Source organism: Saccopteryx leptura, chromosome 5 (genome assembly GCF_036850995.1).
Source record: "Saccopteryx leptura isolate mSacLep1 chromosome 5, mSacLep1_pri_phased_curated, whole genome shotgun sequence".
Classification (NCBI taxonomy): Eukaryota; Metazoa; Chordata; class Mammalia; order Chiroptera; family Emballonuridae; genus Saccopteryx; species Saccopteryx leptura.
In genome coordinates this window covers 86567841-86591779 of record NC_089507.1, presented here as the reverse complement: position 1 = coordinate 86591779, position 23939 = coordinate 86567841, and the positions used below count along the sequence as shown (strand labels likewise).

Genomic DNA, 23939 nt, shown 5'->3' with positions numbered 1-23939 from the left:
ATTTACCTTCAGGTGTAAATAAATCTACACTGACATACTACTACACTCTACAACAATAAGGTTGTGTATGAAAATAGTTTTTGTAGCCACCATTGAAATGAATGCAATGAACAATGCAAACATGTATCTATTTTTATTAGTAGCATGTCAAAAGTCAACTCAAGAGTATAATGAAGCCTATGTTATTGTAATGGTTAATTTTATGTTTTAGATTGACTGGAATTCTATTGTTTTCCTTTGTTTTAATTTTGAAATTAAATTTAATGGGGTGATAATGGTCAGTAAGAGTACCTAGGTTTCAGGTAAACATTTCTATGGCATATAAATGTTGATTATGTTGTATACCCATCACCCAAAGTCAAATCATTTTCCATCAGTGTATATTTGTCCCTCTTCACTCCCTCTTACCATTCTTCCCCTGGTAACCACTGCACTTTTATCTATGGCCATAAGTCTCAGTTTTATATCCCACCTATGTGTAAAATCATACAGTTCTTAGCTTTTTCTGATTTACTTATTTCAATCAGTATAATATTCTCAAGGTCAATTCATGTTGTTGTAAATAGCACTATGTCATCATTTCTTATGGCTGAGTAGTATTCCATTGTACATATGTACCACATCTTTTTCATCCAATCCTCTATCAAGGGGCACTTCGATTGTTTCCATATCTTGGCCACTGTGCATAATGCTGAGATAAACATGGAGGTGCATGTGTCTTTATGTACCAATGTTTTCAAGATTTGGGGTAGATACCCCATAGAGGGATTGCTGGGTCACATTCTGTTATTTCCTTGCCAAGTCTGTGACTGCCTTTTCTCATATTTTTTCCAATGTTTTGCCTCTATCTGACTTCAAAATGTCTGAGGTACTCAGGGCTTGTTCTTGACAACCTTTTATTCTTCATTCTTTGAGTAGTTTATCCCCATAACATTAAATACATATTATCTATAGTCACTGACTCTAAAATGTATATTCCAAATCAATACTCCCTCCGTGAGCGCTAAGTTTAAACAATCAGATGAATACTTATTTGGTATTTATCAGGTATTTTAAAGTTATACAAAACTTGTTTCTGGGTTTAGGTTTTCATATTAAAAAATGTAGACTCTTCTTACAGTCTCAGTCTTCTTAAATTTATTGAGACTTGTTTTATGGTCTAACTTGTGGTCTGTCTTGGCAAATATTCCATGTGCACTTGAAAAGAATGTATATTTTGCTACTTTGGGGTAAAATGCTCTAAAAATATAAATAAAATACATTTGATATAATGTGTTACTTGAGGCCAATATTTTTGTTGTTGATTTTCTGTAGGGATGGCCTATCCCTTGATGTCAATTTGGTGTTAAGCTCCCCTACAATTACTGTATTACCATTGATCTCTGCTTTATGTCCATCAATATTTGCTTTATATGTTCAGGTGCTCCTATGTTTGGTGTATAAATTTTATAAAGATTATATCTTCTTGGGGAATTGATCTCTTTATCATAAAATATCCTTTTTCTCTTGTTATAGCTTGTATTTTAAAGTATATTTTTCTCTAAACAAGTAATGCTATCTTTTTTGTTTTCATTTGCCTGAAAAATCTTTTTCCATTTCTTTACTTTCATTCTGTGTGTGTCTTTCAATCTGAATTGGGTCTCTTATAGATAGCATATATGGGTCTTGTTTTCTTATCCTTTTAGCCACATTGTCTTTTGGTTAGATTTATTTGAATTTGAAGTAATTATTGATAGGCAAGTAATTATTGCCATTTTATTATTCATGTTTATAATCTTTTTTCTTCTTTTCTTCTTAAAGAAGTCCTTTTAAAATTTCTTGTAATACTGATTTGGTGATGAAAAACATTTTTTTTTTACCCTTCTTTTGTCTGGGATGGCTGATTTGTTTTTCTATTAGATTTAGTAAAGAAAATAATAATCTTAAATATTTTATATTTATGCTGATTCAAAAAGCAATTATCAACACTAATGAAGTCAACATTGCTTGCACGTCCAAATGAAACACATCCCTGTTTAAAGTATGTAATTGGCCCTGGCCAGTTGGCTTAGCGGTAGAGTGTCGGCCTGGCGTGCAGGAGTCCTAGGTTCGATTCCCGGCCAGGGCACACAGGAGAAGCGCCCATCTGCTTCTCCACCCCTCCCCCTCTCCTTCCTCTCTGTCTCTCTCTTCCCCTCCCACAGCCAAGGCTCCATTGGAGCAAAGTTTGCCTGGGCGCTGAGGATGGCTCTGTGGCCTCTGCCTCAGGTGCTAGAATGGCTCTGGATGCAACAGAGCGACGCCCCAGAGGGGCGGAACATCGCCCCCTGGTGGGCATGCTGGGTGGCTCCCGGTCGGGCGCATGCGGGAGTCTGTCTGACTGCCTCCCTGTTTCCAGCTTCAGAAAAATGAAAAAAATAAATAAATAAAGTATGTAACTGAAAAAGAAATAAAAAATAGAGGTAGTTGTTACTTGTTTTTTTAAGCAATTAAAATATGAACACTGACAAGATAAAAAGCCAACTACAAAAGTATCTTAAGATTCTGACTGCCTCAATATTTCAGCCTACAATATATTAATAACATTATATTTTAAAAAGGATGTTATGTCAACATATAGCAAGAGATGAAATCTGTTGTTCTCGCAAATACTGTCTGCCTAGCCCTTTTCCCCCGGCCAGACACACTCTCAAGGTAGCAGATCTCTTCTTTCAACTCCTAGTAGAGAGAAGAAGGCTCTGCCAAGTTGTCAGTTAGGCTGGCAGTAGAGCTATTTTCTCATTTACTCTTTCTCCCCCAAATAGGTAATTGATACAAAAATTTTCCTGAGTCTTTCTCCTCTAAGACTGTCAAAGGATCTTAAACCCGAACACCTACTATTTATTTGAGACTAAAATAATTTTTAAACGTGCTTTTTGGCTTCTAGGTATAATAAATATTTGAGATGATCAAGGATTTATACTTCTTTTCCATTTGTTTTGAAACATGTCCTACATATATGAAGATTTTGGAAGTAAGAGGCACATAAAATATTTGAAGTACTAAGCCCCTATTTCATAGTTTCAGTGCAGATAAATCTGTCCATATTCATATAGCATTAGATAAGCCAAATTTCAACTTCAAGTTCACTGGCTTACTCCACCATTTCAACTTGTTTTTCACTCACCTTCCTACTTTAGGAAGATATCTCATCTCACATAAAGGTCAAATTGGAGGAATAAAATTCTCTGACTACCCTTTGCTTAAATACCCCCTGAGCATGCTAAATGAGAAAAAAGCAAGGCTATTTCTAAGGACCTTGAGAAACAGAATGTAAACAAAATGAACCCTGGCTAATTAAGAATTAAAATACCAAAGAATTCTAGCTCTGAACTTGCTTTTGGGATTTTGAGAAATCATTATATTGTTTTTGTTGTGATTTTTTTTTCCATAAAATGGAGAAATACTGTGGTCAAAGGTTTGTCATGAAGATTAAGTAAGTTTATGTATAGTCACAAGGTTTTTAAATGAATATAAAAAGCACTAAGCCTTTTTACTAAAACCAAACAGAGACACAACTACACTAACCCATTCATCAGTGTTGCCCACAGATGCGTCCACTGGCTTTGCCTTTCTCCAAGGACAATGTAACTATCAGTGCTATGCTCCTTTGGTGGTTCTCAAAATGAGTGATGAAACTACCTAGCCAAAGCATAAACTGCAGCCCTCTGGTGTGCTGAGCACTGTGGTCTGCAGCATGGAGCCTATATCAACAGAAACTAGCCCCATGAAGGGAGGCGGGAGAAGATGAGGTAATAGAAGCTTGGAAGGGAGGATAAGAAAGTCCTTAAGTAGAAAACAGAAAAAAAAATTGAAAATACTGCTGTCTTTTCCAGAATTTATGAGAGAAATGTGAAATGCAGAATCAGGAATAGACTCCTTAATACTGTTCAGTTATGATGTAACAACACAGCCTATCTCCATAGAGCAGAAGACAGTGGTCCAAAAATTTCAAATTCCATTGTCGTTACCATATTACCTTCTTGCAGTCCATTATGAACGGTTGTTTTATATTTTTTCCATATGCTGTGAATAGTATATTTTCATTATATTTTTGTATTAATTTTTTAGATGTATACCCTTAAAGTAGACCACATATTTTTAAACCTTATTTTGGCATTCCTTCCCATTCTAATATAATAAAAGCCTCAAAAATAATTTAGTCCCAATATTTATATGTGACAATTTCTTTCAAAATATTTTTGTGAAAATCAGTCTTGATTTTTTGAGTACCTAAAAAACTGGTAAATAAATCTAGTTCTGGTATTTTTGTAAATTACAAAAGCTGTTCTCTGGTTATTTTCTATTTTAATTCTCTTCCTCTAAAAACGAACAAGCCAACTCTGCTCCTTCAAAGATAAATATCTAAGTGTGGTAACAAAAAAAGACTTATGCTTCAGTAAAAGGGACCATTGTTCAGTCTAAATTCAAGTGACAGAGTAAATTGGATTTTTGAGTTGTATAACAGCCAAAAAGCATATATCACCTCACTCAATCAAACTTTCTGTGGTATGTGTGTGTCTGTGTATTCTTTCTTTCTTTTTTTTTCTTTTTTTCTTCCTTTTCCAAGTGAGAGGAGGGGAGATAGAGACACAGGCCAGGGCCATGTGTGCATTATCTCTGTTGCAAAGGAGTTGTAATAAAAAACAGTGGTTGTGAAAAAGACCATATATAACCTAAGAGAGGCTCAACTGTAGGCCCTGGCCAGTTAGCTCAGTGGATAGAGTGTCAGCCCACTATATGGATATATCAGGCTCAATCCTCGGTCAGGCCACACATGAGAAGCAACCATCTGCTTCCCTTCCCCTTCCTCTGCTCTTTCTCTCTCTTCCCCTTCTGCAGCCAGTGGCTCAATTGGTCCAAACGTCAGGACCAAGTGCTGAGGATAGCTCAGTTGATTCAAGCATTGGCCCCAGATGGGGGTTGCTGAGTGAATCCCAATCAGGGTGCATGCAGGAGGCTGTCTCTCTATCATTTCTCCTCTCACTTGAAAAAAATATGAGAGGTCACTAATTAAAATAGGGATCATGGTCTATCCTTTACATTTCTGAAAGCAATTTTATAGGCAATTTATCCACTCTATAAATTTCAATTTTCACTGGAAACTTATATAGTATTTTATGTCCTACTTTGGAGAAATAAACCATATAATATATTATCCTCAGCATTTCAAACATTGTATCAGCTTTCTCTGGCTGCCATAACAAAACACTATAGAATGTGGTTTAAACAATAAATATATATTTTTTCACAATTCTGGAGGCTAGAAGTCTAAGGTAAGATGTTGTCAGGCTTGGTTTCTTCTCAGGCCTCTCTGCTAGATTTGCAGACAGCTGAAATTCGCTATCTTCACATGGTGTTCCTTGTATGTTTGTATCTTAATCACCTCTTCTTTTAGGAACACCAGTCATATTGTTTTGGGCTCCACCCTAATGACCTCTTTTTAACTTAATTACCTCTTTAAAGACCCTTTCTCCATATATAGCTACATGTACTGGGGATTAGGACTTCAATTCATAAATTTGAGGGTGTGGCATCATCAAGATCATGAATAAGATGTTCTTCCTCATCTTTCCACTCAACAACAACAATTTGGCATCCATCCACAGACAAAAGTGCCTTAGGGGAGCTAAGGCATCCAGGTAGGAGAGTGTGAAACCATGGTTCAGGCCAAGAATGAGAAAAGTCATTTTGAGAAAACAGGCCTATACCAGTAGGCTGACTCCCAAAAGACTGTCCTGGTTATAGACTGAGAATCAGATCCGTATACTTGAGGACATGGCTGCAGCCCCTTCAGCTTTGGTTCTGTCACCAGCATCATATGCCAAAGGATCTGGGAGGAATCTGCCCCACTGGGAGTTAGGTATTAGATACAAGACCTCAGTCCAGCTCTGAACCCTGGTGTGGCCTGTGAATGAGATCCAGCCCCTTTCGGCCATCATCCAAGAGCCCCTGAAAAACACTGATTTAGACACACATCCACATTCCAGAGAGCTTGTGCAGAAGATTAGGAGTCCAGCATAGAAGCTCCAGCATACTGCTGGAATAAAAACATCTGAATTTGGATGCACAAAAAACCCACACCACCTCTCCCTGAAGGCAACACAGCTCAGTATCAACGTTTCTCCCATGGGGTCAGTAGAGCAAGTGAGTGAATGCCTGCTTGGCTTTCCCAGCTGTGTGGGGCACTGCCAAAGAGGGCCATCTCTCTCTCTCTCTCCCTCTCTCTCTCTTTGTCCAGGGCACTGAGTCCCGAGCTGCATAAATAGGGGTTGGTGAGAAGCTGGGAGGACAATAGGCAAGGCTCTGAACAACACATATCAAAGGGACTCAGGTCTACTAACCTGTCACAGAATCCTGGAAGCCAGCCCATAAGCCACTGGGGACCTTGCTTACAGACCCTCAAACTACCCAGTTTTAAGATGATACATTTTGGAAAGCTAATGTACAGCAGGATGACTAAAATTAACAATATTGTATTATATACTTGTATACTTGAAAGTTGCTAAGAGTCTTTTTTTTTTTTTTTTGAAAGAGAGAAAGACACAAAGGGCGGGGGGGGGGGGGAGAGATGAGAATAATCAACTCATAGTTGTTTTACTTTTGTTGTTCATTGATTGCTTCTCATATGTGCCTTGACCAGGGTGCTCAAGCTGAGCCAGTGCCTCCTTGCTCAAGCCAGTGACCTTGGGCTCAACCCAGCAAGCTTGGGTTTCAAGTCAATGACCTTGGGGGCTCCAGCCAGTGACCTTGGGATCATGTCAATGATCCCATGCTCAAGCTGGCAAGTCCACATTCAAGTCCACGAGCCCACACTCCCACTGGCGACCTCAGAGCTTCGAACCGGGGCACTCAGTGTCCTGGACCGATGGTCAATCCACTATGCCATCACCAGTCAGGCAGGGATTATATCTTAAATGTAGTCACCACAGAAAAAAACAACAGCAAAAAAACAAAAAAGCATGGTAATTATGTGAGTGAGGTGATGGAGGTATTTGTTAACTAACCTTACTGTGATAATCATTTCATTTCATGATATATATATACATGTATAGAATTATTATATTGTATATCTCAAACTTACATAATGTTACACACCAAGCGTATCTCAATAAAAATAGAAAAAAATTAAACAATAAAAGAACTTTATACACTTAAAAAAAAGAATTTTGAGGGAACACAATTCAGTTCATAATAAGCCACTCTAAATTTTTCTCTCTAACCTTAATCCCGTAACACCAGTTTTTATTCCCTCTGCCTTAATGTATTTTTTTTCCCATTTCATCTTGTCTTGCCTTTGATGACTGCATCCCTTCCTTTTGCTTCAAGTTTCTGTAAACCTAAAATATTGTGCTCTCAAAGTTGAAATTTTCGATAGAAAAATGAAATTACTTTAAAAATGATACATAGCCAATGAAACAGAAAGAAGTAGAGTCCAAACACAATTCCACATGCACATGTATATACACATACACATGTCCACACACAGAAACACTCACTGCTTGGGCTTGACATACATACTAATACGTACATTGTTCTAAGCTAATGTTAATTAGTTGTGTATCTTAGATTTGGCAACAGTGTCAAATTTCTTGGATAACACTAACACAATATGCCTATACGCTCATTTAATTCTGAAATTACTGGCAAAATTCAACTCATCTTCTGGAACATTGCACACTTTTTTTTTTTTACAAGTGTTACTACTTAGTTCTTATTTTCTCACTGGGAATAAAGAGTTTAAGAACAGTCTTTGATGCATCAAAAACCCAACCTAAATATCCCAGGAAGTGGTGATTTAGATTTTGATGCTGTTTATTAAAGTTTTTTTTTTCATACTTTACTTTTGAAAATATCTTTATTTGCTAATATGTGGTTAAAATAAACATGCCTATAATTTTGAGTTACAAAAATATAACAGTCAGTTTGAGAATATTTGGGCTGACAAAAGATATAGAGAAGACATAGGGTATGTGTGGTCCGTGGATGGTTCTTCTGGATATATTCACTGAGGAAATTCTAATCAAAACAAGTTTCCTGTCATATAGACTTGACCATTTCCAGTTTAGACATTTAAAAAGAATAACTTCTGCCCTGAAGACTATGACTCTTGTTTTTCCTGGTTGGCAGTATATAATTTTATTTCCTATACTGGTTTTCTTTTTTCTTTTATAACCAAAACCTCAAAATCATCTCTCTTGCATCCATTTAGCATGACAGATAAGAACAACTGCAGGCATTCCAGTCTAACCTGTACAGGATACAAACGTCAACTGTTTCCGGTTTGTTTGTTTTCATGTTGATGCATGAAGACACCCAAAGCTTCTTCTCACTAAAAGATGACATTTATTTCAAATCCTGCTTATATTGATATGATTAAAGCAAATATTTAAGGAGATATTACTGTAAGTGCTATATCACTTTCATCCCACCTCCCTTATTTTTCCTACTAGTAACTTTCTGTGCCAAGGACAATGGATGGCCATAATGTCCATGTTATCATAGAAAATAAAACCCATGGCCTCAGAAGCTGGATTAGTCTTTCCACTTCATGAATATCCAATATCAATCAATCTTTAAAAAAACTAAAGATTTTCATGTATAGGGCACTTCTTATTTAAAAGTCAAGGGGTTAGGGAGAGGAGGGACTGGGCGTCATCATTTAATGGGTATAGAGTTCCAGTTTTACCAGATATAAAGAGGTTTGGAGATGGATGTTGGTGATGGTTACACTTAAAAATGGCTATGATAAATTTTATATTACACATCTTTATCACAAAAAAAATTGAACAAATGTCAGGGACTGTTTTTTATCATATCTCTATGATGAAATAATTTTTATCTAATTAGAATCAAAGGAAAGTCTCAAAAGTACACTTTATTTTACTATATCTGAAACTATGAAAGTCACCAAAACTATGCTAGATATGAGAAAAAAAAATCTGAAGTTACAAATAAAGATTATCATACTGATTGTAGATAATTTACCAATCTGGCAAAACCACTCTTTCTCAAGTAGTATTTTCCTTCTTTGAGGCTGTTTGCTCAAAATAAAAACACAACCTTTTGAACTTGGTTAGCCTCCCGAAAAGTAAGGTTTTATATCTACCATTTAATCTGCATCTTAATTAAATCATTAGCTATTATTACAGTGCAGACAGAAATTAGTTGTGTCTTCTCTACCTCCTTTTCATTCAAATATTTCTATCAAATTTATTTTTAAATTCCCCCTTCCAGGAAAAGTCTAATAAGTAAATAATAAAAGCCAGTCTGGGATTAATAGATTAACCTTTTTTCTAAGATTTTCTTTTTTCATTTGACTAAATTTTCTTAAATTTAATTATAGTTGTTATACAATATTATATTAGTTATATTAGCTTCAGGTGTAAAACAGTGATTGTACATTTTTATATCTTATAATATGATCACCCTACTAATTCTAGTAATCATCCATCACTGTCAATCAATCTTTTTTTTTTTTTGTATTTTTCTGAAGTTGGAAATGGGGAGGCAGTCAGACAGACTCCCGCATGCGCCCGACCGGGATCCACCCGGCATGCCCACCAGGGGGCGATGCTCTGCCCATCTGAGGCGTTGCTCTGTTGCATCCAGAGCCATTCTAGTGCCTGAGGCAGAGGCCACAGAGCCATCCTCAGCACCCGGGCCAACTTTGCTCCAATGGAGCCTTGGCTGTGGGAGGGGAAGAGAGAGACAGAGAGGAAGGAGAGGGGGAAGGGTGGAGAAGCAGATGGGTGCTTCTCCTGTATGCCCTGGCTGGGAATCAAACCCAGGACTCTTGCACACCAAGCCGATGCTCTATCACTGAGCCAACCGGCCAGGGTTTCAATCGATCTTAATATCAATTTACAATAAAATTTGTCAAGATATGGTGACAGATTTGAATCACCTCTATCCCAATTTTTATCTTACCTAAAAACTTAGAGAATTTCAGGGACTCTACCAATTTTCCTGCTTAGCATTTGTTTCCTGTCTGTGCTAATGCCATCATCCAACATGTCCAGTCCCACACAGGGGAACTGCTCACAGCATTTGCACATCTATCATTGCTCATGATTTGTGCTTCAAAGTGCTCTTTTTCTCTACCATTGTTAGAGGGACAGGATTACAATTTCAATTGAGTGATTTGAGCATTTCACAACGAAGACAATTTTGTTCACCCAAGAGCTTGCATTTGCATTTACATCAAACCTGAGGTCCTGAGTTTGATAGCTTAAATCACTCTACAAGATTTTGTGAGCAGAAGTCTAACGTTAAAATGTAATTATAGAAATAAATAAACTTAAGTATAACAATTGTTTCACTGTAAACAATCCTTTCGCTTAGGGTGGTCTAGATTTTTTTTAAAGAAAATCTTCTAAAAAGTTACTGAATGTTTTTGCAACAAGGTCCTTAAGACCATATATATGTGAATAATAAGTTAACTGATATCTCTGTTCCAGATGCATTGTAACTTAATGAAATTCTTCACATCCACTTTAATGTCCCCATGTTCTGGACTTCCACACTGATGACTGGAAGTCATTTAAAAAGACTCCGATAGCCTTTGTAGCTCTTCAGCTATTCAATTCATGCACTGGGACTCTGTCGTCAGTCTGTATAAAAACATTGAAATGAGCTTTTATGTACATTTGTTGATAGTGTATTTAACATAGTAGCCTGAACTATTCATGTTATCATAGATACTTTTTTCTCACCCTTAACAAGGGAAATTTCAGAATCAAATATAATGCTTATGTTTTCAAAATAACATTAGTTATATTGTTGGTACACTCATGCTTTTGCCTGAATTTGTTTGCCTAGAAAAGGGAAATAACAATAAATCTCAGTTCATTTTATATCGGAATTATTTTAAATTTGGAAAACAAATAAAACCAGTAATTAATATGTTGGAGTAAGATCATGGCCATCACTTAAACAGCTATATGTCTTTTTATTTCTTTTTGTATTCACTTTTATTTATTTACTTAAAGAAATTTTGAGCACCCATTATTGGTAAAGTTTGGTCTATAGGCCTGAAATACCTCAGTAAACAAAAGCAGCAGAAAATTGTTGCTCTTTTATATTCTACCATAAAGAGACACAAAGTAAAAAAATAAACACAACAAATAGACTAAAGAGCAAGCTAAGGGTTTAGAGGAGTACTAGAAGGACAGATTGCAATTTTAAATAAGTTGGTACGAACAGGATATCATACAAAACGTGGGAATTGTGCAAAGGCATGAAGGAGATGAGTGTATTGGTCAGAGGCGATGTTAGGGTAAGAGTATTCCAGAGGGATGAGCCGGGGAGAGTATCTGTGGACAGGAGTTTTTTTGCCAGCTGTGTTAAAGAAACAGTGATGTTCACACATTCAAGAAGGAAAAGATCAATAAAATCATTTCATTCAATCTAATATCTGCTGAGCCTACAGTTAACATGCATTGAGTTATTCTTGCTTATAATAGATTAATAAATTCTCATAAATATTTTCAATTTTATTTACTCCTGTTTATATTTACCACATCTTTATGCATTTTTGTAAAACATTTACTTTTTTTTTTTTTTTTCTGAAGCTGGAAACGGGAAGGCAGTCAGACAGACTCCCACATGCACCCGACCGGGATCCACCCAGCACGCCCACCAGGGGGCGATACTCTGCCCATCTGGGGCATCGCTCTGTCACGACCAGAGCCACTCTAGCGCCTGGGGCAGAGGCCAAGGAGCCATCCCCAGTGCCCAGGCCATCTTTTGCTCCAATGGATCCTCGGCTGCGGGAGGGAAAGAGAGAGACAGAGAGGAAGGAGAGGGGGAGGGGTGGAGAAGCAGATGGGTGCCTCTCCTGTGTGCCCTGGCTGGGAATTGAACCCAGGACTTCCACACGCCAGGCCGACGCTCTACCGCTGAGCCAACCGGCCAGGGCCAAAACATTTACATTTTTATTACATTGTAAACTTATTCCAGGATAAGGAATCAGTCCTACATTTGTAATTGCTCTCTATGTTGTTTTCTAGATCCTAGGAGTCTGAGGTTTAAATACTCTTTGTTTCATGAATCACAGTGGTCAAATCTTTTGGTCCGTGACTCAGTTCCCTAAAGTAGAATTAATTGAAAGCTAATTAATAAGTTGTTAAATATGTGAAACATTGTATAAATGTAAATTAAAATAAAATATGGCTCTTACTTGTATTCCACAAATATAGGAATAAGAAATAGGCGAGTTAAAACACAGAAATCTGAACACAGTTCTTCAGATGTGCTCTTCAAATGCAATTTACAGAGTCTTGAGAAAAACAAAAGACTTTACATGACATAATTAATGAGGACATTCTGTGTGCTATTGACTAGAAGTTTTAGCTCTGGTGGCTAATTTCTATCAGCTCAGTACTAGTCACCAGGATGGTACAATGATGAGGTCCTTGAGAAAGCTTTGCCTTCCATATTGATCCACTTCATGATTTGTCTAAGCATCACACTTATGACGCTTAACTTTGCCAACTTTTATTTGACTCTTCAGCTTACAAACGACAAGTCAATACATAAATAATGTATTTTCATAGTCTTAAGGTGTTGTGTTGGCCATTTATATCAAGACTCTCTAGTTGTATTCTGACCTAAATGTGGGTAAGTCTCAAAATTATTTTAAGATATTCTAAACATTATTTCTAAATTCCTAAAAGAACTATGAACAAATTTAGCAGGCTTATTAAAATAAATTTGTTTCAGTTTGATTTAGTGCCACCCCTTTCACTCAGGAAAAGACAGAATGGTGACACAAATATGTTTACTTAAGACTTACCATAAGCAACTGTCCCTTTATTAGCTCCCATTTTAAAAATATATTGACTATTTCTTAGGCATGCTATATATTTAACTGTACTGTCAGGAAAAGATGATTTGCAGAAAACTATTGTAAGTAATGTATTTAATGACTTAAATTTTCCAAAAATGGCCTTTTCCTTCTTCTCTTCTAGGTTGTAAAAATGATGATAATTGTTGTGGTGACATTTGCCATCTGCTGGCTGCCCTATCATATTTACTTCATCCTCACTGCAATCTATCACCAACTAAATAGGTGGAAATACATCCAGCAGGTCTACCTAGCAAGCTTTTGGCTGGCAATGAGCTCGACCATGTACAATCCCATCATCTACTGCTGTCTGAATAAGAGGTAAAAAGAAAATTACCAAATGCTAGTTTCTTGTCACTCCTGCCTTCACTGGAAGCGTATAATGTTCTTGATACAAATTTGATATGCAAAAGGAAGGGGAAATTTAAAAATTCACTGAGAGAGCACAGAGCTGGATATTTTTTTAGACTCTCCCTTACTCTATAAAATATATCCCACCTTAACAATTGCATCCTCAAAATAATGTTCTTGGAGGCTCTAACAGGACAGTTTTTATATGGGCCAAATTCTCCCCCCAAACCTTTCCTGATTTTATCTGCCAAAGAATAAAAGGAATACCTTCACATCGAAGAAAGTGAGTTGAAAATGTGCTCAGGTCCTCAAGAATTGATACTTCACTGAAATGCACAGGTGACGGCATATGTAATTGCACTCTACTGAATAGGACGTTTTGTAAATAAACTTCTAAATAGAGGGTGCTATTGTGAGTATGATAGAAGCAACAGCAAAGCAAGGGGAAATCCAGTCAGCCTTCCTGCATAATGACATCAGTGAGCAAAAGAGGGTATAGCCTCCTTGGCATGGGGTGTGAAGAAGGTGAGGTGGTCAGCAAAAGCTATTTTTAAAGTGAAGTTTGAAAAAAAATAGGACTATTTACAGTTAAATTTAAGGCTGGGGTAAAATGTAGTTTACAGGTAAAAATACCTTGGTTGTAAGATCAACACATGGATGAGTAGGGTAAATTTCATAGGATTGATATTTAATTTCCTTAATAAACCAATGTGTTCTGAGCTACTTTGGGCACAGGTAGAAATGGAACTTTAACTACATGATCTCTCTTTCCAATTGGCCCTCCATCATACCATACCTTAAGTTTGTTAAACACTTAATTCTTACTTTCTTTTATTAATTACATAAGCTGTATACTGTTGCATCCACCGGGTATGAGAACAAACGTCGGAGACTTTCAGGAGTTAAGATGTTACTTTATTGGCCAGTTTAACCTGTGCAGGGGTGAACTCCCAAGATGTCCGGAGACACCGTGCTCATGAGGAGCTGGAAACGGAAGCCGCGCCTGGCGCTTACAGCCAGGTCCTTATATATCCTAAGTGAGCAAGCATACTACAGAAGCAGATGTGGCAGTTTAGCTATTGGCTAGGGAGGTCGCACGTAGCATAGCAACAGGGGCCAGCATAGCAACAGGGGCCGGTTTTAGCTTAGTGGCGAATTTCAAACATAAACTTCTGATAAGGGTCTCTGGCCTTCTTTGTTCTCAGCCTCACGGGCCATATCAGTACTCCTTGTTCCTTTAATGGTTACACTCTTTGGCAGCCCCAGTATATCAGTACTCCCTGAATCTAACATATACCAATTTAAACCACCCCGCTAGCAGTACATCTGGTTTTTTTTGTTTTGTTTTTTTGTTTTTTTGTATTTTTCTGAAGCTGGAAACAGGGAGAGACAGTCAGACAGACTCCCGCATGCGCCCAACCAGGATCCACCCGGCACGCCCACCAGGGGCCACGCTCTGCCCACCAGGGGGCGATGCTCTGCCCCTCTGGGGCGTTGCTCTGCCGCGACCAGAGCCACTCTAGCGCCTGAGGCAGAGGCCAAGGAGCCATCCCCAGCGCCCGGGCCATCTTTGCTCCCATGGAGTCTTGTCTGTGGGAGGGGAAGAGAGAGACAGAGAGGAAGGAGGGGGGGGTGGAGAAGCAAATGGGCGCTTCTCCTATGTGCCCTAGCCGGGAATCGAACCCGGGTCCCCCGCACGCCAGGCCGACACTCTACCACTAAGCCAACCGGCCAGGGCAGTACATCTGTTTTTAATCAACTCCATTTAAAGGTCTACAAAGCCAAGGATTTTTCACTTTTACATATGATTTGATCAAAACCATCAAGATGAGAGAGCATTTGAGATCTTGTTTCCTTGCATATGTTGTTGGTTTGGGTCAAATAAACTCACAGAAATTTTTTTTTAATCAAGTTTAGAAATTAATTCTAACATTAAATAAGGCTTTAATTTATAACTGTATTATGACTAAAAAATCTGTTTTGAAAAATGTCATCTTTAAGTGCCTTAACTGGCAATACGAATTCAATTTTACTTATGCAAATGTATACAGTTATGGAAGAAAATTTCTACACTGTTTCTTTGGCATATGGATACACTGGCACTGCTTTTACTCATTGATGACTTGCTTCTCACTGATGGGAAATTAAGATTCAAATCAAACAAAAACTTAAGAGACTAGTACCAATACTGCGGCATAAATTCTAAGAGTTTGACTAGAAAATCAAATTCAAAAACTGAGTTGTCTGAAAAGCCTTAAATTATGTAGGGCTTTCTGTGGCATTTGAAAGAAATTTCCCTTTGAAAACAGTATATTTTGGGTGTTTTTTTTTAACCTGTGGCCTCCTTCTCCTCAGATTTCGAGCTGGCTTTAAGAGAGCATTTCGCTGGTGTCCTTTCATCGAAGTTTCTAGCTATGATGAGCTGGAGCTCAAGACCACCAGGTTTCACCCAACTCGGCAAAGCAGCCTCTACACTGTAAGCAGAATGGAGTCCATGACGGTGGTGTTTGACCCCAGTGATTCCGACAACGCCAGATTCAGCCGGAAGAAGAGAGCGACTCCAGGAGACCCAAGCTTCAGTGGCTGCTCCCGCAGGAATTCCAAATCGGCTTCCACCACTTCAAGTTTCATAAGCTCACCCTATACCTCCGCGGACGAGTATTCCTAAACCCACTTCCTGCGGTGGCAGGGCAGTGTGAGGCTGCCACGGCGCCAGCCAGCCCCTCCTGCTCACGTGTCAGTCCTCCCCAAACAGAAGGCTGGTGTGTAGGCAGTTCTGCTTGAGTCGAGGAAGGCAGGGTATAAATCCAGACAACAAAACCGCTGTTAGGATATTTGCCGCCCTCACAACTAAAACGGGCTTTAAATTTAGTCTTTGAAAATTCTAAATCAGTATATATAACAAACAAAAATATATCTGAAAAAATCCTTATAAATGTTTAGATTTTCTCACTTAAAAATTGCAAGATGCATTTGGGAAACTACAGTGACTTGTGATTTTTCCAAAAGATGTAAGAAACTTTAAAATACAATGTTGTGAGTGAATAATAATGAAATCTATATAAAATAAAGCAACTTCATCTATAGCTATAAACAGAAAAAAAAAAAAAAGTTAAATGACTATCCTCCCACTAGAATGATGGAAAAATAGCCTGAAAGAGTAGGACTTAATGAAAACTTATGCAAGAGAAATTCATTTTGTAGAATGATTTAAATTTTTTAATTTAAAGGTTAATATTTAAAAATTATTTCCTTGAAATGTAACTGAAAAGGGAATCTAATCAATTATTAAGCAGCTACATGTCATTCTCTTTATTTTTTTTTCTGAGAAAGTAGCTCAAAAGGAAGAAAATAATCATTTACTTTTTGACCATTACATATTTTATATAGTGCCAATCTAAGAAATAGTCAAAGTTGGACCTTAAAAAGACAAGTAAATTACTATGATCTTCTACATTTTAATTTTTCATATTTACAATTTTTTTAAATAGGTAGATTATAAAATACTAAACATGCCTTCTAATGAAGAAGGGAAGATTCCCATTTGTCTCTGAAACAGGCTATCAAATTTAGGCAAGAATTAAAAGTACTAATTCAAAGTTATGATGCCAAACAGGAGCATCTGCCAGCTCCAAAGGAAGATGTATTTCTCTATAACCCAAGGAAAAAGTTTAAGTTGAACATCAACTTTATAAATTGCAGAGACCTCTTCTTCTCCTCTCTTTGCATTGAAGAAAGCAGCAAGGGCTAAGGGAAAATATCAGAAAATGTATTTAAAAGTAAGTCCTTGGGGGAAAAAAGTCTATGTACTGCCTATGTGTACTAAGATACATATAAGTAAATCAGGCAAGGTGTAGAAAGGTGAATGAACTATTGCAACTGAAAGCCAGATTGTAGGTATGAACACATGACCAGCAAACAATTGTATGGTATACTCCTTCCCACAGAGAGAGCTTTGCTTGTTTGCTTAGATATTTCAGAACTGCCCCCCCCCCACCAAAAGAAATAAGATAATGGTCCCAAAGAAGCATCTTTTTACTACAAGAAAAAATAAACTGCCACATTTCTGAGAGCATACAAAACAAGGTACACCATTAAGTGTAAAATTTATTCCCAGATGTCAGTGTTTATAAATCTTACTTTCTTGAATTAGAAATTCTGCTCAAAAAAAGCAAAAACTTTTTGAGAATGTGGACATATAGTACAAACTTCTCCTTTAAAATATTCAGTTAGATTTTTAAAGCTATTCAGCTAAAATTATTACCTATAACACTTTACAGGATTGTTATGCTTCCATCAGTAGAAACCTGACTATTTGAAGAACAAGATAAAAGCAATTATTCAAGAGCAAATCATGGTCTCTCACTACCAAGACATTAAATTTTCTAATTCTTCTCTTTATTTTGAACCCAAAGCCAGAAATATCTAATTGTCTCAAAGTGTTAAACATCTAAACAACCCCACCATATGTGTTTAAGCTGAATTTCTTCTGATTACACCAATAAGCAGACACACATACAAACATATATTCGAGTGTGCTGACGCATAAATTTTCATGTTTGTAAGAAATTCAAAGAACTAAGTTCAAAACAATGCTGAAATAGTAAATAATCATTACAGAGTTGCCACGATCGCTCAAAAAACTCTATGAAGTTTGTATGCATGCGTTACATAAGTAAATGTGTTATTTAGTATCTAATCATTGAATATATTTTTAAATGGTCACTCCAAAAATTGTAAATGCTTATCATACAATGTGAAAGTGTCAGGAAAATTTACTAATGATTATGGGACTAGCGTTAATGAATCTTCTTGAAACACGGGACCATGCTCAGCTGTAGAATGCAAATGGAAAGTGTGGCCCTCAGATCCAATGCAGTCAGCCACCACCAAAATACATTTGGAAAGCAACTCTTGGCCTTCACACATGTTAGGGAAATTCATTAGAATTTGCTAAAAACAGCTAAGGAAAAAATTGCTCCAATCAGCTGTTTTGTTTTCTTTTTTTTTTTTCTTTTCTTAGTGGATTTGCTATTTTACATACCAAGTATCATCCTTCTAGCATGACAGAAATACCTGAGGCCCAGAAAGTATCTTTTTAATATATTTTAGAACAAATTGACACCAATCACTCCATATTCAAGACTCTTAAATCAAGATTAATAAAACAAAAATTTTTAAGTTTAAAATCTGAAAAATGACAATGAAATAAATGAATATAATATAAAAGAGATAAGATTTTATCCCTTTTCTATGAATTTTGTCACTGAGAATTATAAAATAATACACATAGAAATCGGCTTCAGTGGGTGTCTCTTTAAATAAAACTGTCAGTGTTTTCATATTTTTCAGAATTTGGAAAAACTTGCATCCATAATTCACCCTATCCTTTGATGTTAATGTTCACTGTGAAACTTTTTTATTGTTCACAGGCAAACACTGGCCAGAAACACAAGGCAGATAGTTAAAATGTTCTAACATTTTTTTAGATTTAGCTCAGCAAAAGAAAAATACACACTATTTTGAGAGAAATCTAAATCAAAAAGCCTTGCATTGTTTTAAATATTCTCTTTTTGAAAGACAAAAATGAAAAAATAGTAAACATTTGTATTTTCACTGTTTTGCATCTGAAAACAAAGCATTTTATAAATTACTTGCATGGGAAAAAAATTAAAGCAAACATAACATAAGTGTTTTAGAATCCCATGTAGCATCACCTGGTTTGTTAGTTGCTGGTAGCTCCCTGTGGTGCTGCATTATTCTGCCTCCCAACTTCATGATGGTGATATTTCTGACCCAGCAGCCAAATTCATACTCTTTTCCAGATCCTGCCAGTGTCTTATAAACAGAGATTCTGCCAACTTCAGAGTGAACTTCGCTCTTTCAAAAGCCACAGACGAATTTTGAGAAGCTTAGTATCATACCTCAGAAGCACAAAATAAATGTGAAAAATCAATGCTGGCCAGCTCATAATTTGAATTTGCTTTTTGTTAATTCTAGTTTTCATCAGAAAACTTTTGATTAGTATCTGATAAGTTATTTCATCATCTACAAAGGCAGGAGAGTTATAACAATTGTTCACACTTTTAACAGTAACAATTTGAGTTCCTGCTCACTGTAGCTAGTGTGCCAACAGTTAAGGTAATTAAGTATGACACTTGCTATGTAGAATAATAAGATTGTAAAATTTCCCTTAGGGCCAAGCAGAAATGAAAAGTAATGTCCAGTTCTGTGTAAGGTCAGTAATTACGTGTTGTAAAATAGCTTGGTGAAATTCTTTGTATATAAGAAATAAATGTATATAAAGTTTGTAGCTAGTGAATAAAGTATTTTCACATTGTGGCAATTCTACTGAAGAGGTTTAATACAATCATACTCTGCATATGTGGTATATGTAATAGATTGTCTTTCTTTTTTTTCTTAAAAATATTCAAAATAATATTAAATGTAAAAGCATCCCTAATATTTTTTTTCTGGCTAGCAAAACATGCTATGGAGGGTCCTAGCTTGTCTAAGCACACTCACTCAGCTATTCCTCAAGACTACTGTGCTTTCTTCTGTATTTTTTCTCATAAAAATGAACAGTTTTCCTAAATTCCCTTGATTTGAAAAAAAAAAGCATCTATGCAGAGCAAAGCTGTCAAATGCAGAATAATATTTTGTGTGGCTAGCAGGAGCAGGCAAGCTGGAATGCAGCGAAAGGTGCATGCCGTTGAGCACAGAGCATGGCATTTCGGAGCCATGGCACCAGAGCTGTTCCCACCCATAGGCTTGAATTTACCTATGAGCCCCACCACCTGTCAGCTGGGAGACCTGGGCAAGTGATTCTCTGCCCTGGGCCTCTTTTAACTCCTCAATAAAAAAGAGAAAATAATCATTTCTTCACAGTGCCAATGTGAGGATTGAAAGCTTTGGTGCATAAGTGGGACAAGGCAAACATTAAATACATGTCCAAAAACATCATCAGTATCGTTGTGTGCATGGGGAGAACACTAAATAAACCCTGACCATTCTGCCCCCATCCAGAGCTCTTTTTGAGGGGCAGATACAGCATTATAACATCCTATCACTTAGCCCCAAGCTCTTTTCAGAGCTCTCACCAGATTTCTGGGAATTTGCTATCTGGTCCTCGGCCCTGAGTAAGGAAAGTTATACAGTTAGAAATGACCAATCCACATATGAAACTAAGCTCAACTTTTAGGAAAGATACAGCCTTTTTAGGTTAAAAAATAAGAAGAAAACAAATGAGAGTGGGAAAGTGGAGTGAGTTCTTCTCAGCTTCCCAAGGCAGCATCGCTGGCTGCCCGCCAAGGGCCCATCCCCCGAGCTCTGGGGAACACGCACATGGCAAAGTCCACGTCGGGTGGCAGCAATGACCCACACTGTCTATGCACTTCCGCCGGTTACAAGGACATCTTTCTTGATTCAGTTCCTCAACCCCACTCAGAGACAAGGCAAGCATCCCCTACCCTGTCACACCAGCTCATCATAAAGGGAAAGAGAGAGAAAGAAGCAGGACATTTTTACCAGCCTACCAAACATCCAAAACATCAAGAAATCTTCTAGGCTCTTAAAAGATACCTAATGTTCTACTACGTCATACTATATCCATTGCTGAAAACCTGGTCCAAGCTACCACCATCTCCTGCCTGGATTGTTGCCAATAGCTTCCATTCATGTCTTCCCTAAAGTCAATTCTCAATAACACAACTAGAGTGATTCTTTTAAAACAGCATCTCACCATCTCACTCATCTGCTCAAAGTCCTCTCATGGCTTCATAATGTGGCCCTCCTTACTGTTTCTGCTGGTTTCTCTCATGTTCAGTTGGATCCAGGGAGCCATCAACATTGCCTACTTTCTTGGCGTGCTACATGTAGCCAAGCATGGCACAACTTCAGGACTCTGGTACTGCCTATGTTGTCGACTGTGATATTTGCATGACAAAGTCTGTTTTCTTCAAATCTTTGCCCAATGAGGCTAATCCTGATTACCTTTTTGAATATCACCAATCCTCACTTACACCCAAACCATTCCTCTTAATATCCTATTTTGCTCTTCATTTTTATAGCATTTCTCATTTTCCAGAATACCGTATAATTTACTTATTCATTATATATATTACTCATACCCCTGAATTGATATATAAGCAGTATTAGGGAATGAGATTATTAAATAATTATTAAATGAATGAATGAATGAGGTTTTTTTAAAAGGTTTTATTTATTCATTTTAGAGAAGGGGGGAGGGGGGAAAGAGCAGGAAGCATCAATTCCCATATGTGCCTTGACTGGGCAAGCCCAGGGTTTTGAACTGGCGACCTCAGCATTCCAGGTTGATGCTTTATCCACTGTGCCACCACACGTCAGGCCTGAATGAATGAGTTTTTATGTGAGGTATAGTAGAGTTTGAAGTGCTTCATATATCCATTATTTCTCAGTGTCAAAGTATGTCAGATATTTTCCAACTGTATCACCACCAATCCCCTTCTATACCTCTCTTCTCATAACACCAGAGCTGGAACTTGATGAAATCCACTCTCCAGATTTCCTTGTTGCCTGTGTTTCTGTTAGGTTCTATAATGGGAGTCACTAGAAGAGAATCCGACCATAGAAGGAGAGAAATTCTGGTAAGTGACATTCCAGAAGTAGCAAACCTTTTACGCCAACCACTGGCTTTCTCCAACACCCCAGCACTAGCTTTCCATGCACCCTTCAACATAACGGTAATAAATGCACTGTGCCCCTTAGCAATCAGATTACCAATCAGACTACATTTTCTCACCTGAAGGCCTACAACACCTTCACAGAGACACAAGCACCTGCCCAAGGGGTTCCCTCCTCTGAATTTTCAGTCTAGCAACATCTTCCCTTCCTTTTCTATATCCCAGAACTACATATAATAACTACTTCTTTGCAAGTATGAATCTTTCAGCTACCTCAACATACTTTTTTTATTTGCTCTCTCAAATTTCTAACATTTATAGGACCAAAATCTTGGCTTGAAATACCTAAGATGATTTACCTTTTTCTAACTAGACCTCTGACTGATATAGTACTTTCTACGGGGAGTGGCCACAGGGGATTCTGGTTTAGTTTAATTATGTCCTTGGTCTTGAACTATCTGATCTCCTAATCAATGGAGAATTAGTCATTAATAATCAATAGCATGCAGTATCATTATGAATAGTTATATTGCCACTTATGGCTACTTGGAATGAAAAGCTTATAAAGCAAGACTTTGGAAAATGAGATGGTAGCTGCACATATCCACTGCAGCATTATTCATTACTGCAATAACTGGTGAAGGGGGGTGTAAGAAAATGGTTGCAGTTTGGCTTGCTCATTTGTTTTCAGCTGCAGAGCCATAATACCTGATGTAACCAAGGACACATAACCTTGTACCCTGTCTTAATATAAACACCATATGTAATCAAGGACACAGCTCTTGGCCAAAAGCCACTTTTATCTAGGCAGCCCATAAGAGGCTGCAGGCACTTGCCCCCTGAGCAGTTCCTGGAGTGTTTTCTAAGGGAGAAGTGGTTCTTCTCCTGCCTGCTCACCCGCAGCTGTGGGACTGAGGCAGTTTCTCCCTGTTCACCTACCTACCACTGTGAGAAGCAGCTCCTTCCCCTGCCTGGTCTCTCATACACCCTATGAGACTAAACAGGAATGACACACTGCCCTCTGGCTCCATATGTGCTCTTTGGTCTGACTGAATCCAGTGTGAACCTGCAGGGCCTCAACCTCCTACATTAGAGGGAGGTAGTGGTATTCCTGCTAATATCTACACTGAAAAACTTATTAAATGCAAATTAAAACTAAATTTAATTCTAAGGAACATAGAGACCAGAAAAAGAAGCTTTGGTCTTCAGAAGGAAGTCAGATACCATGAAACACACCAACATAAACATAATGGAAGTACAAGGAGAGAAGAGAGAGAAATAAGCCCAAAAAAGTATTTTTTAATAATAATGACTAAAAACTTCTTAAATTTACTGAAAAATAAATTAATTACAAATTAGTGAATTCCAAGTAGTATAGACAAAAGAAAATCCACATCCAGATACCTCACACTAAAAATATTGAAAGCCAAAAATTAAGAGAAAAATTCTATATACAATGAAAAATGACTCAATAAGGAAAAATATATAGTAATCAAAATAGACTTTAAATAAAACCTAGACCTGACCTGTGGTGGCGCAGTGGATAAAGCATCAACCTGAAAACACTGATGTCGCTGGTTCGAAACCCTGGACTTGCCTGGTCAAGGCACAAATGGGAGTTGATGCTTCCTGCTCCTCTCCCCTTCCCTCTCTCTCTCTCTCTGTGCATCTCCCTCTCTCTCTCCTTTCTAAAATAAATAGAAAAAACTATTACAAGAAACAAAAACTTTATATATTGATAAAGTCTCAACTCATCAAGACAATATAACAATTATAAATACATAAGAACCTAACAGTCAGAAAATATAATAATTTAAAAATGACATAAATGAGGGGAGAAATAAACAGTTCTGCAATAATAGTTGGAAACTTTGATACCTTATTTCTTATAAAGAGCAGAACATCTTGGGAGATAATTGAAAAAGAAATAGCAAACATGAAATACACTATAAATCAACAAGACCTAACATATGTATATAAAATTCTCCACATAACAACCACAGAGTACACATTCTTCTCAAGTGTACATAGAACATTCTCAGGGGCAGGTTACATGGTAT

General features: G+C 37.4%; 1 protein-coding gene across 1 annotated transcript in view; it reads left to right on the top strand.

Moving 5' to 3' along the window:
* TACR3 (tachykinin receptor 3) overlaps nt 1–15904 on the top strand; it is a 62448-nt gene extending 46544 nt beyond the window's left edge. The window contains exons 4-5 of the mRNA XM_066385096.1: nt 12990–13186; nt 15572–15904. Coding sequence (XP_066241193.1) covers nt 12990–13186; nt 15572–15884 — 510 coding nt within the window. The 3' untranslated portion in view covers nt 15885–15904. The remainder of the gene's footprint in view (nt 1–12989; nt 13187–15571) is intronic.
* Nucleotides 15905–23939: the final 8035 nt, after the last annotated feature.